At 33.4% G+C, this 18,696-nt stretch overlaps 1 protein-coding gene across 4 annotated transcripts in view; it reads left to right on the plus strand.

Annotated features, from left to right (window-relative positions):
* The window catches only part of Cd36 (CD36 molecule (CD36 blood group)), a 78,458-nt gene that overhangs the window by 31,753 nt on the left and 28,009 nt on the right, over nucleotides 1-18,696 (plus strand). For 2 of the 4 annotated variants that reach the window (XM_069996349.1, XM_069996351.1), the window contains exons 2-3: nucleotides 16,152-16,247; nucleotides 16,736-16,947. In XM_069996349.1, coding sequence (XP_069852450.1) covers nucleotides 16,828-16,947 — 120 coding nt within the window. In that variant the 5' untranslated portion in view covers nucleotides 16,152-16,247; nucleotides 16,736-16,827. Of the gene's footprint in view, nucleotides 1-8,429; nucleotides 8,577-16,151; nucleotides 16,248-16,735; nucleotides 16,948-18,696 lie in introns of those variants that run through there. The other 2 variants (XM_069996350.1, XM_069996352.1) reach the window with 2 other exon arrangements.

Below are 18,696 nucleotides of genomic sequence, written 5' to 3' on the forward strand. Positions count from 1 at the left end.
TTATATACTAGTGGTACATAAATGTACATATTTATGTACATTTTGCAGAGTATTATATGATGCCTTATTTAAACAAAAAAACACATTTAGTAAAAAAAAATTGCTCTCAATTTAAATGCTATGGATTCTTAAAAAATGTTGAGTATGTTTCAAAATATCCTTAAGATTTAGTTTGTGAAGCACTCCAAGCCACACTGCTGGTCTCTTGCAAAACAGAAACTCAGGCTGCACCAAGAAGAGTTTCTTTTTTATTTATGGCTATTAACAAAACAACTGGAAAATAAGGTTTTGATTTCACTGTGGCGTTTTGTAGGTGGTTTTTATAAAAAATATTTTATTGTAAAGATGCTATACAGAGAGGTTACAATTACATGAGTAAGTTAGTGAGTACGTTTTCTTGTCGAACATTGTTACCCCCTCCTTTGTTTTAGTTCACAGGTGGTTTTATAACCACTAGTAAGAGCTGCTGTGTCACACAAATGTAGGACTTGTGCCAAATGTTTCTTTGAACTGTCAAACTACCAGGCAAGAGGATCATAATGCCCCATTCACAAAACAAAAAAGGAGGGGTATATTATTTTCTCTGTGGTGGTATTTTTGAAATAAGCTTTTGTTATGCTGTATACTTCTTAGAAACAATCTCCGTAGTTTACAAATAAATCTGATTAGGTGTGCTTCTTCATCCCTTGAAACTCTGTGAATGTGGGCGTGTGTATGTGTGTGAGGGTATGTGTGTTTGTGTCTGTGTGTGATTTTTAACTCTTTCAGAAAGCTAAAGCTCCTGTTACGTGTCTTTAAACATTAGATTTCAAATGGAGCAAATGTCAATAAGGTTTAAAAGGCAAACTTTGTGAGAAGTATTTGATATTTATTAAATAAAATAAAGTCACTAAGTCATATCATGCTCATAATAATTATAAACCTTTGTTTGAATACAAAGGTGACTGTCTATAAGCAGATTAAACATTGTTTATAACATAATGTTTTGTCCAAGCTAAGAGCCATTATATGTAAACTAGTTTTTCTTACCCTTTTTTTTGACAGTCATGGAGTCTGAATTCTGGGCCTGGGCACTGTCCCTCAGATCTTCAGCTCAAGGCTAGTGCTCTACCACTTGAGCCACAGCACCACTTCTGGCCTTTTCTGCTTATGTGGTGCTGAGGAATCGAGCCCAGGGCCTCATGTATGCAAGGCGATCACTGTACCACTGAGCCACCTTCCCAGCCCTCTAACCTATATTTTAAACTTTATTCTAGTCTGGGTCTCTTATATCTCTAAGCATTCAAATCTATTCTACCTTGAACTACAATAAAATGTCTTTCTGACCTATAAATATTTAAATTAATTGAGTAATTTTTCTTATAATATTTTTAAGCTTAGTGTTTTATGAGTGCCTGCCAGATTAAATCACTAATTATTGACTTTTCCTCCTGTTCCAACATATCATACTTTGGTGCTTAGTTATTTTATTACCTGGATATTTTTGTTCTTTCTTTTAATAAATTTCTACCTTCTATATGAAGGCAATTTCTCTGACAAATTGTGCTGATGCTAACATTTCCTTGAGTTTCATAGCATAATTTCAACTTTGAATTTATTTTTTTCTTCTAGAGAAGAAAAACTGTTGACCTAAGAATTTGATCTAACACCTTTTTTGGGGTGTGTGTGTGTGTGTGCTGTATGAAATTTACATATTGACATCGCCATGCCCACATAAGAACTGTCCACAAACACTTAGAGTTTCCTGTTTAATTTCTACTTTACACACTGATCCCCACTTCGCTTCTTTCAACATATGAGTAAGGTCATTCTTTATTTCTAAGGCAATATGCCACCCTATCTCTTGATTCTTGAACTGTGATGGTTTGTTAGTAAACTTTATCTCAATCATCTGCACTTTTAAAAATATCCTTGAACAGTCCTTTAAAATGATGTTAACAATCTCTATTTAAATTTTTCAACACTTTATTGGTATTCCATTATAATCTTGTACTATTTAATATTTCCTTTAAAATTTGCATGTATGTATGTATGTTTATTTTCACATGTAGCATCCTTCCTTACTATGCAAGACAAATAGAATATCTTAGTAGTTTAAAGATATCAAATAATAATAATAAATTAGATCTATGTTCTTATCTGATACATAAACATGGACATATATGTGAGAAAATAGGTATGAATAAATCTCCATTGTAATTTACTAAGAATTAAATAAATATTTTTTTCTTAGTTTTGCACTGGCAACTAATGCTTTGAGATAATTTCTGGCTCAGTAGAATGGAGTCTGACTTTGTGTATGTGTGCCAGAACTGAGGCTTGACCTCAGGCCTCCTGATCTGACTTGGCTTTTTGCTCAAGAATAATTGGCACATCTATCATTTGAGTCATATTTCAATTTAAGGCTTATTAGTGGATAATTGGAGATAAGAGTCAATCTTTTCTCCATAGGTTAGTTTCAAACCAAGATCCTCAGATCTCAGCCTGTAGGCATGAGCCACCAGCAACAAGATTGGAATCTTTCACTTGAGCTCAAAGTGATTTTGTTAATTCGTATCTCCAGGATATGCTCACTCTTGATTGTTTTCATGTGTACATAAAATTTTCTTTCTGTGAAATATTGTTACTTAAAATATTTGTTAATTGTATACAAATATTTTGAAAAGAATATGTAAAATGAATTATCAGTTGATTGCATATTCATCTTAATTTTCAAGAAAAGAATATGGGTTCTTTTGTCAGTCTGAGTTTTAACCCTGTTTAGTAAATACTCATTGTGTTACTATAAAAAATTAGCTAAAGAGCCTAGCGGGATGCTTCAATTGGTTAATAAAGGAATACATAAAGGTACTTCAATATTTGACAGATAGTAAGCATCTAAGATGTGTTAGCTGTTTATCATCATCTTCATCAATTGCAAATTTTTGCTTACCATACAATCTAGAGTTATAATACATATTGTACTGATATGTTTTACTTGGTGAACTACACACAGGAAATAATGACTCAAATTCTAAATAGAAAACATTAGATACTATATTTTGCTATCAATACTATCATATAACTACATTTTTAAGTTGTTTACCGGATGACTTGATGTTCAACTTGAGAAAATAGACTCTATATAACTTTCCTCTTTGACAAGACATCAGTAATAAATTATTATGTTGTGCTTAGTTTCAAAACTTCTTGAATAAGGCTGAGATTAGAACTTGAGGTACATGTCACACTTCTTATAGAACTTTTGTAATGCTCTGATGTCTCAATATTTGTGTTACTCAACTTATATTCTACTTGTATTCTTATAGTCAGCTTATCTGAAACAATATGATAATAATTTTCTTAAACCTTAAAATTGCTAAGGGAAATCATATTTTCCATATTCTCAAAGTGAAGGAAGTCATTCAAAACACGACACAAACTTAAAAGGAAGTGACTGGAATTTAATGAAATAAAGTATTTTTTTTTAATTTCAACATACAGTAAGCACTACAAATGGTCAAGTATTAAAAGGTTAATGGTCAGAGGTCTGGCTATTTCCTTACAAACTAACCTCTAGAAAAAGTGAACAAGGATGTTATAAATGCTTTAATGGAAAAAAATGGCTAATATAATTCAGAAAATTCATTAAGCCTCACTCAGCTGTTTACAATAACAATGAAAAATCAGCATGCATTTTTTTTTGTCACTTATGGAGCTTGAACTCTGAGCTTGGGCACTGTCCCGCAGCTCTTCAGCTCAAGGCAAACATTCTACCACTTGAGCTACAGCACCACTTCTGGGGTTCTAGTGGTTTATTGGAGATAGGAGTCTCACGGTCTTTCCTACATCTGAGATCCTAAGATCTCAGCCTCCTCAGGAGCTAGGATTACAGGCATGAGCCACAGGCGCCCAGCCATCATGCCTTTTAAACTCATTGCTCAGTCTAAATTAATGTGAATGATTTGGACAGCCCTTCTCACACATTGTTGTCTATATGTAAGAATTAAAAATTACTAAAATGTTCTCTACCTAAAAAACTTACACACTTAATCTTAGACAACTCAGTAAATAGAACTATAAGTATGAGATTTTGCATAGTTTTTGTAAGAAAAGTGAATTTGAAAAAAAAATAATGATCTTCATAAATATGAGACTGGTAAGAGACAATATATCATTCATTATGTAAGATTTTGACACAGGAACAAACTCTATTCATAATGGCTTGAAATACTTTCAAGCCATGTAATATGAAAAGTTACAGAAATCATTGTTTGGATATATTTTATATATCATATACATGCTTGCATTAAGTTACTGTGGTGGTTAACATTATCTAATTAGGTTACTGATTCTATTCCTTGGTTGCTTCAAGGAATAGTTCTTGTTTACTTCAAGGAGTCAAAGCAGGACATGTTTCATTTTCCTGTAATTGTTCATCTTTCTTGATTTATTTTATACATTTTCTAAAATAAAATATTGCTTATTATATTAGTAATAACTAAGTTTTTTTAGTAAACAAAATCTATGCTTCGCCCAATGCCAAGTCCATGTTATCACTCTTATTTATCTTTACAGTGGCTTTGTGAAGAATGTGCCACTGTGGCTAAAACGATCATGTAGATGCCAAAGAGTCATACATTCAGGAAATAATGAATGCCTAATTCAGACTTGGGCCAATTCACAAAGGTAGTGAACAATTGTAAACCCATGATATGAATAAGCAGCATAACAGCCTACTATTGGAGTTCATTCTCCTTTTAAAATATTATTATTATTATTGTATTTACTGCGAGTGTTCAGTCCGTTGATTAGCCAATAAGAGCTGTTCTGTGCTGTGGAGTCTCTGAAGTGAGCTAAGCAGACACGTTCCCTGCTTCATGGACACACCATTCTAGTAGGTTCAGAGAAGGGACTAAAATCTCAATTGTTGAGTTTGGCAACAGAAATAGGTGATCTGTTAGAAACAAAGTAGAAAGGAAAACAAGGGATGAGGTGTCCAGGAAAGGGGGTTGCAGGGGCAGAGAAGTACTGCTTAGGTGGCTAGCAGATAAGGCTCCTGTTGACTGTTGTAACTACTAGCCTTGTTTAGCCATTTTTCTAAATTAATTGCTTAGCTCTTTTATTAAATGTTATTTTATTGTAAAGATGCTGTACAGAGGGGTTACAGTACATGCATAAGGCAATGAGTACATTCATTGTTATCCCTTCCCTTGTTATTGTCCCACTATCCCTTCCCTCCCCCCCACCCCATCCCACCCCCACCCAAAGTTGTAAAGTTTGTTTCCAATATACTGTCCTGTGGGTATTGTTGTTATTTTGTTTTGTATGTATTTTTTTAAGAAAATAGGAGCAGGGGCTGGGAAGGTGGCTCAGTGTAGAGTACTTTTCTTGCATGCATGAGGCCCTGGGTTTGATTTCTCAGCACCACATAAGCAGAAAGTGGCACTGTGGCTCAAGTGGTAGAGCTCTAGCCTTAAGCTGAAGAGCTCAGGCCCCACAATTGAAAAAAAAGGAGCAATGGCTACGTCAGTTTGATTGTGACAATCATTTCACAAGGTATTCGTGGATCAAAACATTGCCTCAAAATTTTTACCCATTATACCTGAGAATGAAGTAAAATGTGAGTAGTTACTTCACTTCAGTAAAACTAGTACTCAGCAACATCAGAGTTCAAACACAGGTCTCTGTGACTTGCCAAATGATATGTTGTCTCATCATTTAAAAAAGAGGTAAGTTTATCCTAGATGTATACTAGTTATTAGGGAAACCATGGGACCTGTGTTTCTTTGGGTCTGGCTTACTTCACTTAATATAATTTTTTTCCATGTCTTTTCATTTCCTAACAAATAGGGTGGTGGCGTTCTTTCTGATGGAGGCATAGAATTCCATTGCAAATATATATATATATATATATATATATATATATATATATATATATATATATATATATACCATATTTTTTCTAATTTGGGGAGGGGAAGAGAAATAACAAAATGCTGAAACAGTGATACAGGTTGACCCATTGTAACAATAAGATGTACTGGACACTATGTTGAAAATGAGCTTTACAACTTTGAGGGTAGGGAGGAGTTGTAGAGGTGGGGAGGGAAGGGATGGTAGGAGAGAAACAAAGGAAGGGGTAACAATGCTCAACAGGAAATATACTCATTACCTTACTCATGTAACTGTAACCCCTCTGTAATATATATATATATATATCTATAGATATATAGATATATAGATATATAGATATAAAGAGCTATTCCAAAGAACTGTGGCCATGCTGATGTCGTTATATTGACATTTTAATTTTTTTCTATTTAATAAGTATAACTAGTGCTGAGGTGGATTTACAAAATGCGAGGTGTACCTTCATATAAAACATATCCCTTAACAATACAGTAGGTATGAACTTTTGCAATGCAAACCCAATGTTATTTACTCTAGAATGGTATAACATTTTGCAGCTTTGTTTTGCAAGATATATACATTCATCAAGATCCATGGTTGTGTACACTTGATTGGTCTGTGCTTTCTGAGTCTTGCATGCTAAACTATTCAGGAGCCCTTTTCTATGGGGTTGAACAATTGACAGTTGCCTCTAGAGAAGTAAATTTGATTTTCTGGACTGTCCAAGAGAATGTGTGACATTTTCCTTTCTAGAGACAGTCGGAACAGTTGGATGGGTAAATAATGCTGAGTAAATAATGATCCATGTAAAGTCGGTGTCCATTTCAGAATCTATTTTACCTAAAATATATTTCTCTAATCATATTTATATTTTTTTATCAAAATTTAAGTGTCACATCACTTGCTTAAAATATGGTTTTATCTGCTTTTGTGCTGCTGACCTGTTTCTAAATTGTCTTTTTGGTGTGTGTGTTCATGGAAATTAATGTTGCAAAGAAGATACCAAAAAGGACTTCAACACACAGGATATATCTACAAAAGAGATCTTCTTTGTTGTTGTTGTTGGTGGTGGTCATGGGGCTTGAACTCTGGGCCTGGTCACTGTCCCTCAGCTCTTCAGCTCAAGGCGAGCACTCTACCACCTGAGCCACAGCACCACTTCCAGTTTTCTAGTGGTTTATTGGAGAGAAGAGTCTCACGGACTTTCTTGCCTGGGCTGGCTTGGAACCGTGATTCTCAGATCTCAGCTTCCTGAGTAGCTAGGATTAAGAGATCTTCTTAAAATATATACTAAATTAATTATTTCCTTCTTTATATATACAGACAAAAATAAAAGGAGATTGCCTTGTTTCCTGAAATTTCTAAATCTTTTAAAGTATAAAGAACAGAACATATTGAGACGGTACTGATTGCTACCACTTTACCCTAAGTGGTCTAAAATTTTTAAACACAACCCTAATATCTGAATATACCTAAAGTATTTTTATGATTTGCTTTTAATTTGTAAATAGATGTGTCATTAAAGTGATCCTAGCAAAACAGCAGTGATTGACGAGAAAAGATATGCTTGTTTTTACCACGTACAAATGGGCCCAGAAGAGAGACAGCACAGTGATAAGAATTGTTTCAAAGATGATCTCATGAGAAAATATGTTTCTGCCACTGTTGCTTTATTTCAAGAATGACCTGGGGGCATTTCTCTAGTGAGACTATCACATATAAGCCCATGTAGCCTTCTGATTCTGAGAATTTCTTTGTGAGATTAGAGTCCTGATATTAAGGGTATTGCTTACCCCCAAGTAAAAGCCCTTCTCTTTCGATTAGATATAAACATAATTACATTTTAGAAATGACTGATATATATGATTTTCACTACATATCCTCAGTCCTAACTCAATTTGGATGTTATTTCACAGTCAGAGTTTGACTGAATTTTAAGTGATTACATTTTTTTTTGTAGAATGATTTCTGTGTGATCATGAAACCTTTTTGTTAAAAACAAAGAGTAAATGAGAAATGGTTAAGAATTCTCATCTAGAACAATAGGCTATTTCCTTTGTACAAATCTGTCATTCTTGTTGACTGATAGAGTTTCCAATAGTTTACAAAAGTATCATATTTTAGATGTATGCTGTGTAGTGTATAGCACCCTTTAATACATTCTGAGATGACTTGTGCAATCTTATTCATGATAATGTATGGCTACGTTCCTCAGATTTAATCAATCTGTTCCACTTTCAGTTCAACATCTGGAATGATTATTGTGTGCTAAAACAGCATATATTAGGGGTGGCCCAGTAATCAGTTGCTTTTGTTTCTCTGGCTTCTGACTTACTTGGATGGGTACAGAGCCAAAAGGAAAAAAAAAAAAAAAAAAAAAAAAAAAGCACTGCTGAGTATCTCAGATAGAGGTAATGGGTTGTCAACAAAAATAGAACATTAGCCAGAAGTCAGATGTGTGTGGGTTACTTTTATTTCCTTTTTTTTTTTAACTCCTCTGGCAGCAAACCGTACTTTAGGATCTGACGTTGTAATTTTCTAAGTGTATTTAAGCTCTCACATACATGTGTAGTGAAGGGTTCAGGACAGAAATTTTCTGCAGAAAAGCATTTGGTCCTGTTAAGAATTGTGTGTTCAGAAGCTTGGAGCATATAATTGAACATTTCTTCTTAATCTTTTTCAAGGTAAGTCATAGGATTCTCCTTTAAATTAAAAATATATATTTTTAGGAAATTTTCCATCTCTTAAATGATAGATGACTGTATCATAAATACTCTTAAGAAGATATATAAAAGGAAATAAAAAATAGTAGATACTTTTCTAAAACCTCTAGCTTTATTTTAAAATAGGTTGGTGGGGGTTTGTTCCAGTTTGCTATGTTTTGTATTTAAATGGTATAAAAACTGTATCAAATTATAAATAATATTTCATTTCTTGATACTTAATATCATGCTTATCTATAAATAAATATATTGGCTAAAATTGAAAATGATTTATAATCTAATTTGACCCATAATAGAATTTCCCTTTTACACTACTCCAATAGGTTTATATTATGAGGAAAAGATTTGTAAATGAAGATTAATCTAGTGAGATTACTTTTTAGAAATGATTTATAATGCTTGTGTCAATATTCTATTCAGTACATTTTTGAATATTCATTAGTTCATAGAGTTATTAGCTACTTTAGTTTTTAATTGCACAATTTTTGGCAATCTCAATGTTGTCTCCATGGTTAGATGTATATTTTAGACACATACTTACCTAAGTATGTTTCATTATTTATATATGTTGTAATTGAAATTGTTGAAGTATATGAAATATGATGTGATGATACTAAGAATGGTAAAAATGTAGGGATATAAAGCAATAATTTAAAATTTAATTAGTATAAAATTGTGTAGAAAAATAAAAATGAGGCGAAATTAAAGTCCTTGGCAATTCAGGAAGCTTAATACATGTATTAGTGAATATTCTTTTGAAGTGGTAGTAGTTTTTTTCTCTGTTCATCCTGGAGAGACTAACTACAAGGCTCAATTAATTTTACAGAGTAACTATAAATAATATAAATGATATAAATATTCTACAGTAAATTTAAACCGTTTCCAGAAGTTTCAAATATTGTCTTAAAATAAATATTAAAAGTTTTTGTATAGTTTTAGAACTTGTCAATGTTTTCTTTGATGGCTTCATATATGTGAAATCTTTTGGAGTTAAAATGAAACATTGTTTAATACCAGTTTGGATGGAAATCAAATGCAGTCTTAAATTTTTTTTCTTATATACAAAATCTAATGGCTCTTTGATGTTTATGGGAGGAAAAAATGTAGATCTTTTCATCCATCAAAATTACTATTAAATCATAACAATAAATCAAAGATGAAACCATCAAATAATAGCTTAAATAGCCTGTGAGAAATAATCATACTAAATAGGAGGAGTACTTGTACAGAACGTATTAAATTTTATTTTTTTCTCAGAACTCATGGTTGCTGCTCTTATTGTTGATGAAAATTTTAGCTATATTCACATACATTCATTTTTGTGTGTTGTTTTCTATTTCCAAATAAGTTAATTCTGTATATAGTTTCTGATTTAATCTCAACCTTTTTTAGTTCACTGGGATAAAATGAGTCTAACCTTCCAAGTAGCGTTGTCCTAGGATAGTAGCTATTTTTACATTTGTGTGGTGTTTTATTGTTTTACAAATAGTCATTTCTATTTTTGTATAATAATACAAATTTGTTAGTTTTGTATATAATGCTTTACAGATCTGAGGATTGTGGTTCAAGCCAACTCAGGCAAGAAAGTCCTTGAGACTCTTATCTCCAATTTACCACCAGAAAACCAGAAGTGACACTGTGGCTCAAAGTAGTAGAGCTCTAGCCTTGGATGAAAAAGCTCAAGGACAGCACCTGGTTCCTGAGTTCAAGAACCTCTACCCATAAAAAAAAATATTTTACTCAGGCAACATGAGAACACAGCTTACTCTTATGTCATAGATATATTTATTTAGATTTATTGCCAAAATGTTTTACATTGTAATATATGACAAAGTAAGACTTAGTGAAGTTACATTACAGATACCTATACATTATCTACTTCATATTTTTACTTGACTATGTTTTGTTGAGATGCAAGTGTACATGTAAGTAAGTCAAAGGAAAGGAGTTGTGAAGGCTCTTCTAATTCATATAGACTTTTCAGCAGAGCCCTTGAGTTCTATTGGGAGACTCACAGCCCAAGAGAACTATGACTGAAAGAGAGGTGAGCAGTTCTTGCATTGTTTTCTACCTTGTAGTTTTTCAGTGTATCTTCATCTATCAGAATTATGTGCAAAATTTAAATGGAAAGCAGAGTTCTATCTCTGAATAGCAATTTCTAGATTTATCTAAGATTTACCAAAGACCTCTCCTTGCATATGATTCAATGATTGGTTGGCACTCAGTTTTTACTATTTTGGACCATCATACTCATGTTTAGGGAACAGTGGTCTTGTGAATGTATAGTTATCGTATAGGGTAAAAGTAGCAAAATACCACATTCATATTCAATTCAATGAATTATTCCCCAATAGTTCCAAAATTTGGGGTGAATGGACCTATGCTGTATCTTTCATGAGAGGGAGATTTTAAATAGCAGAAAACAGGTGTATAATTTAAATAAATACCTCATAAAGGTAAACCTTTTATCACATGTCATTGTTCACATTCCAGCAAATGTCGCCTCTGTGCCATACATTTTCTGGGTGGAGTTTCCTAAGGAACACATTAACCACACACGGGATAATGAGATTCTCTGGGGATTTGTCCTCATGGCTATAGTTAGATGGGCTTCCTACAGCTCAGCTACCACAGACTTGGTTTAATGCCTCGATATCTACGAGTTTCCCAGGGCAGTTAGACAGGAAATTTTGTGGAAAAGTTCATTATAGAAATATTCTGCCAATGTGACAATTTGAGAAAGAAAAGTATTTTTCCTTCTTTTAAAAAAAGATCGTCAAGAGCTGAGAAGATGGCTCAGAGGTAGAGTGCTTGGTTGCCTTGCATGCATGAAGCCTTGGGTTCAATTCCTCAGCACCACATAAACAGAACAAGCCAGAAGTGGCACTGTGGCTCAAGTAGTAGAGCATTAGACTTGAGCTGAACAGCTCAGGGACAGCGCCCATACCCAAAGTTCAGGCCCCACAACTGACAAAACAACAACAACAACAAAAAAAACACATAGTCAAAAAGGGATAGACTCTTTTCATGACTTCCACAAAGGATTCTATTTGTAATGTATTAAATTGGATAGGAAACAGCAGACTTACACACAGAATGAAGACAGATATGTGACCTCTTTGAAAAGTCCTCTTCTTTTCCTTTCCTTTATTTTACATAAGTCTAAATTGTTTTCTTCATCTGATTATTGTTTGTGGTCTAATTTCCATACTTAAAACAGGAACTAAATTATTAAAGATATAAATATTTCCTATGCAGAGCAAGTAATTGATACAAAGTAAATAAAACTTGCCAGGTGCCAGTGGCACACGCCTGAAATCCTAGCTACTCAGGAGGCTGAGATCTGAGGATCTCAGTCCAAAGCCAGCCCGGATAGGAAAGTCCGTGAAACTCTTATAACCAATAAGCCACTAGAAAACTGGAAGTGGCACTGTGGCTCAAGGGGTAGAGTACTCGCCTTGAGCTGAAGAGGGCAGGGACAGTGCCCACACCCAGAGTTCAAGCCCCACCACCCACCAAAAAAAAAAAAAGTAAATAAAACTTAATCTAAAATTAGTCAATGGAAACATTATTTTAATATATAAAAAGTTGTTTTAAGAAAAATGAGGTTGCCAGACCCAAATTCAGAATGCCTGCCTAGCTAAAAGTGATGGAAAAATTTCCTGATAATAAATATGGGCAGAAAAGCCATTGAATAAAATGTGTTAAGTGATCTGAACATATGAACTTGTGTGTACTCAGTGTGTGTCTCAAATAATATATGTGGGCCTACTCTGCCTCATGTGAACAAAACCAATTTTATTTTTTATTATTAAGCATAAGGATAAATTATGATTATAGTAGCAACTTTTTTCAGGCATGCTGTACAGGCACTAGAGGATAATAAATAAACCCATGTAATGTCAAGTCTTCTTCCTTTTTCTTGTGGATGAGGCAGAGGCAAGCAGAAACATACCAATAGTAATCACTGAATCAGCTGAAACTTTGCACTAGTAGACAAGCTATATTTCCTTTTCACACAAATTACATGGTTGAAGTAATGTTAATATGTGTGTCTTTGCTTGTACATTAATACAGAACAATAGTAAACTTTTTTTTTGATTGATCATAGTGCTTTCACTCAGGGCCTAGGTCCTATCTCTGAGCTCTTTTATCTCAAGGCTAGCACCCTACCACTTTGAGCCAATGGGCCATTTTCAGTTTTCTGGTGGTTTATTGGAGATAAGAGGCTTCAGGGACTTTCCTGCCTAGGCATGCTTTGAACCAAGATTTTCAGATCTCAGCCTCCTGATTAGCTAGAAATAAATGTGGAAGCCACTAGCACTAGACTAATATTAAACATTTTAAATCACATGCTTCAAGAGCATATATTATTTTATACTACTGTTTTCTAAGGAACTTGACTAAATAGCACTGGGATTGCATGTACTATTTCACTTCAGGGTGGGTTTTTTGGAGGGTGAGGGCACTTTAATTCTGGGCCTGAGTGCTGTCCCTTAGCTTCTTTTCCTCAAGGCTTAGAGCTTTACCTCTAGAGTCAAAGCTCCACTTCTGTTTTTTTTTTTTTTCTGTGATTAATTGGAGATAAGTCTCACCCAGACTTTCCTGCCCAAGATGGCTTTAAACAGTAATCCTCAGATTTATGCCTTCTGAGTAGCTATAGTTATATGCTTGAACCACCATCATCCAGCTCACTTCAGTTTTAAAATAAAAGCAAACAAAAACCCAGAAAGTATCCAGTCTCATCTTTGCTCAAATATATCTGGTCTCAGAGTCCACAGAAATCCTAAGGGAAAGCAGATGCTGCTCATTGGATTTTCCCGTAGATAGTCTGGGAATTTACTTCTTGCAAATACTCTTAGAACTTTTTACCTCTTGAACTTATCCAGATTTAGTACATGGGGATAGGAACTTGCCCAAGATAAGGATTCAAATGTTTTTTTTTTTTCTTTCTTGCGATTGTTTCTAACATATTTATAAGATAATTTCTTTGTTGCGTTGTATGTCCCTCCCCCACAGTATAACCCCTGTTTTCACTGTATTTGATGTTGGTATAATTTGTGGAGGGGAAGGGAAAAAACAAATTGTTTAAATAGGGATACAGGTGGACCCATTGCAACAATAAGATGTACAAGACGTTATGTCAATAAACAAACTTTACAACTTTGGCGGGAAGAGGGGAAGGGCGAAGAGGGAGGGGGAGCGGAAGGGAAGGAATGGGAAGGGAAAACAAAGGAGGAGGCAACAATGCTTGTTAAGAAATGTACTCGTTATCTTGCCCATGTAATTGCAACCCCTCTGTACGGTATTTTCACAATTAAAAAAAATGATAGTCACATAGAATCTTGAAAAGGACAAATATATACTGTATGTCTTGCAGCAATAGGACTGAAATTTTTGTATAATTTTATTTTCTACCAGAGTTAGAAATTAACGTGAAATGAAGAATCTTTTATTCAGTTTATGTGGCACATAAAGTGACTTTCCAAAAGAAATGACTCCATTTTGGAGCTTTCTGTATGGACATAAAATGTTCTGGCCTGTATACCTTTGCTTTTTTTTTTCTTTTTCTTTTTTTTTGTGGGATCCCAAAGCCATGGAGCCTACAAAATTCTTCTAAAGCTCCGTAAAGTGAGAGAAGAGTGTCAGTTATGAGTGCAGGCCAAGTAATAAGTGCGGGTGTCTAGACTGTCATCACGGCTATGCAGTCCATTCTTGTGCTTGTTGCTCGTCTTCCATATAAAAGCTTAATGAAAATCTGCCTTAGGTACTTATACTCAAAGCTGCCTACAGCACCTTAGATCTCATTTTACACAGAAATAAATTGGAGTACAGAGAATCATAAAGTGGTTTAACCATTATTGCTTGGCAATCCAGTGATAGTTGAACTCTGGTTCAGTCCCTAATCTCCTAATCTCAATTATGCCAGACTGGATCACTAAAATAGCTTGCAGATATGATTATTGTTTCATAAGTAACTCCACAGTGTTATAGTCTATTTAGTAATTACTGTGATTGTTTAAAACACTGTGTTTTAAGACAAGTCCAAGATGCTTTATAATTATACTTTATAAAGGAAATGCATTTGACAGCATTTAGTCTTTATCCATATTAAATAACTGGCTCTTCTCCATTATGACACTGTTGGTTAAAGGCACTCAAGGTAGTGTTTAAGACATGGATTCAAAGGGCAAGAAATGCTGTTCTTCACACCTCATCCCCAAAGTAAAAATTTAGCCCCACTTGCTCAGTAATAAATATAATTCCTATATAAATATAAATCAATTGCTTTGGTTTGTGGGGTTTTCTTTGATTTTGTGGAGAAAACAAACTTCAGTTGCCAGGGACCTAATCAGGATGCCACTCTGAAGGAATAGAAGGAGTATCTTTATTCATATAATGAATGGGAGGTGGGGGGTTACCCTAGGTAGCAGGATCTAGTAGGTAAAAGAAATCACAAGAAGTAGGAAAGATCAAATAATGGTTTCCAAAAAAAGAAGTTCCATTTATATTCCTCCATTTGGGGGGGGGGATATTTTTTAATCTTCTCACAGTTCTTTTCTTACCTAGACAGCAATATTTTTAAGAAAATTAAATGGTTCTATTTTTTTAATGTAGAGTATAGAAACAAATTTTCTCTGTGTACCACAGTCTCTGTTGGCATCTATGGTTACTTGGCCAGTCTCTGTTGGCATCTATGGTTTACTTGGCCATGTGCATTGGGAAGAAGAGAGTATATGTTTGTAAGTTCAATGCTTGTTCTTAAGTGTCTCCCACTTACAGATCAACCTCACCCCAAAATGAATGTCATTATAATCAAAATACTGAAAACTTGTTTTCAAATTTTGCTCAGAAATGATATATTTTGACTTTATTTCAATAAGATCCAATATTCCAATAAATTGTTTCCTTCCAATTCTTATGTAATTGCTATATAGATTCTCATGATGCCACAAATAATAAAATCTAAGTGTAATACAGAATGGAATTAATTAATTTTTAATCAGTGCATAGAGCAATAAAGAATATTGTAGGTAGATCCATAAAAAATTCTTTAAGAACAGTAAAAAGGCAATGCCTATTATTAAAATATCTTCCACATTATATATTTTCTCCAAATGCTTACATCTAAAGTCATTATTAGCAAGAAAGTTAACAAGAATGTTTTAAAAGATGTTCTTCTTTAAATATTTGCAACATGAACTCAACACACAAAAGCAGGATTTTAAGAGTTATTACAATTATGATTATGTTAATGTGTATCCTAGGATTTATTGGGGGATTATTATTAATATATTTATGTAGTTATATGTAGAATTTTCAATTTGATAACTAGGTTATGAGTATAATTCATCTTGATCAGTGTAAACCCTTCCACTATTCTCCCTCATTTCCCCTTCTCATCCCTAACCTTAAGTGACATAGTTCAAATTTTACATAGTGTAGGTTAAAAATAACCACTGAATTTCCTTACCTTTCCTCCTTCTATTCATATTTTCAATAATATACTTACTTTGTTTTTTTTTATCTCAACAGATAGCTGAAAAATGATTGGAAGAGTTGATTCTCTCTGAGACTCATCAGACTATTTCCTTAAAAAATCCTTTATCTTGCTGTGTGTTTGTGAATAAGGTACAGTGAGAACAGCATCTGTTACCATAATCCCTTAGCATTTAGAGACAATATCAAAACCCCCATTTAGAAATCCTGTCCTAATAAACATAAATATAAATATGTGATTGGGTGGAGAAGGTAGATAGGAGGTGAGAATACAACAAAACATCCCAAGCTAAGGAAAAGAGGAGGGGATAAGTACGTAAACATAGTTTTCTATAGATAAGATTTCAGTATGTTAATCATCCACAAGAAGAAAATTACAAACAAAAATTTGAACCAACAATCTCTGACATTATTGCTGCTTCTGTGAGATACTTAGGACCAACAGAAGAAGAAGAATCTAGAAAGTAAGTTTGGTACAACAAACAACAACAACAAACAAGGAAAATATCTGCTAATTTATAACTATCATAATGATAACTGTCTTAATGGTGTGTTTTCTTTGTACTTTGATCTGTTTGTACTGATATTTAAGCTCCAGTTTTGCTATCTCTTTCTAATAGTAGAACCAGAGCACGCAGAAAACACCTTCACCATCTCTGGAAGTTTGAAGAAAGCAAGTGATTACTTTTGATTTTTCTCCTGTACACAAACAATGGGCTGTGATAGGAATTGTGGCCTCATCGCTGGGGCTGTCATTGGTGCAGTCCTGGCTGTGTTTGGAGGTATTCTAATGCCAGTCGGAGATATGCTTATTGAGAAGACAATTAAAAAGGTACCAGTACTCAAAAAGAATCTTACCACTCTGATTTATTTTATCTTCTCTCTTTTCTTCCTTTAAAATATCTTGCCACTCTGATTTATTTTATCTTCTCTTTTTTTCCTTTGAATAACTGTTTTAGATAGATAGAGAGATGATAGACCTCATAGTAACTGGTAATATTGTCTTCAACACAAAGTTGATTATGAATCACTAAAGTCAACATGATAAAATGACCATGCATAAAATGCTGCAATTATTACATATATTTAACATGAATCATTATTCCTTAAAAGTAAATATCAAATTCTGATAAAAGTAGGTATGTACATTTGTATAAATACTGACCTGATTTTGAATGAGAAATACAAGATTTTTCAAGAATATATGGAAAAAAGTTATTGTATTTTGATTAATGCAGAGGGAAATAGAATATATACACATATATGTATATATTCATTGTATATGTACATATATATTGTAGTAGAATATATACTCTTCATATATGCATACATATAGTCTAGTAGAATACATGCATATATGGATATATAGAATATATACAACATATACAATACATACAATATTTATATAATATCTAATATACAATGATATATATGCATATATTTTACTAGAATATATAAGCATATATGCATATTCATTGTGTGAACTTTTGGTAGAACTTTTTCTAATACGTGTATTAGAAAAAATCTGATTATCTCATAAATATTTCCTAATTACATGTTTCCTTAAAATTCCTCAGCGAAAGATTCCAGGAATATATTATGTAGGATATATGTATATATAAATATATATATCAGTATATGTCAATAAATGAACAGTAATTTAATTTAAATTAGAGTAATCTGATTAACAAGATTTACACAAAAATTATCTCTCAACCTATTTCATTCTAATTAGCTTCACACTCACCAGAAGTGTTACCAGCTAAAAGATAGGGTGAGGAGAAGAAAAATACTGATATTCTAAATTAATGAAATGGGAAAACTCAAATGGCTTCAGGAGTTTGGAGATTTGGCTTGAAAAAGGAATTATGCTGCCAAGGACAAGGTGAAATGAGGAATAAGGCCCATTGTGAAATCAGGGCCTAGTCCTAGCCAAAGGAATGTTTGCCAATTGTTTGTCATTTAAAAATTTTAATTTTATTGCAAAGGTATTATACAAAGGGGTTACAGTTACATAAGTTAGTCAACAAGTACATTTCTTGCCCAACATTGTTACCCCCTCTCACATTTTTCTCCAACTTTCCACTCCCTCCTGCCAAGTTGTAGAAGTCATTTCCAACATAGTATCTTGTGAATATTGCTGTTGCATCGGTTCAGCCTTTGTCCTTTTGTTGTTGTTGTTGTTGTTGTTGTTGTTGTTGTTGTTGTTGTTTTTAGTAAGAAAATAATCACTGGCTAAATAAAATACATTTGAGCATGTGTTTCAGGGTTAGAATAGTGCATTATGGTAAGGAACAAGAGAATTTAGTTAGAAGTGTCAATTCATTCGGGTATTTCCAGGATTTCCAAGGCTTTTATCTTCTATGTATTCATTTATGATTGCCATCCTAGTCTTCCAAGATATAAAAGAAACTCCCATTTTATGTCACTGAAAGCATTGACATAATTGAGTTATCAATAGGAAGAATTGATTTGAAAACTTGTCATTCACAAGAAAGTATTCCTACTTTCTGCTTTTCCTTCCTGAGCTCAAAATGGTAAATGTTTTAAAGTTTAAAACTATTTGTACAGCATTACTATA

Source organism: Dipodomys merriami, unplaced genomic scaffold (assembly GCF_024711535.1).
Source record: "Dipodomys merriami isolate MVZ:Mamm:240054 unplaced genomic scaffold, mDipMer1.0.p SCAF_5, whole genome shotgun sequence".
Lineage (NCBI taxonomy): Eukaryota > Metazoa > Chordata > Mammalia > Rodentia > Heteromyidae > Dipodomys > Dipodomys merriami.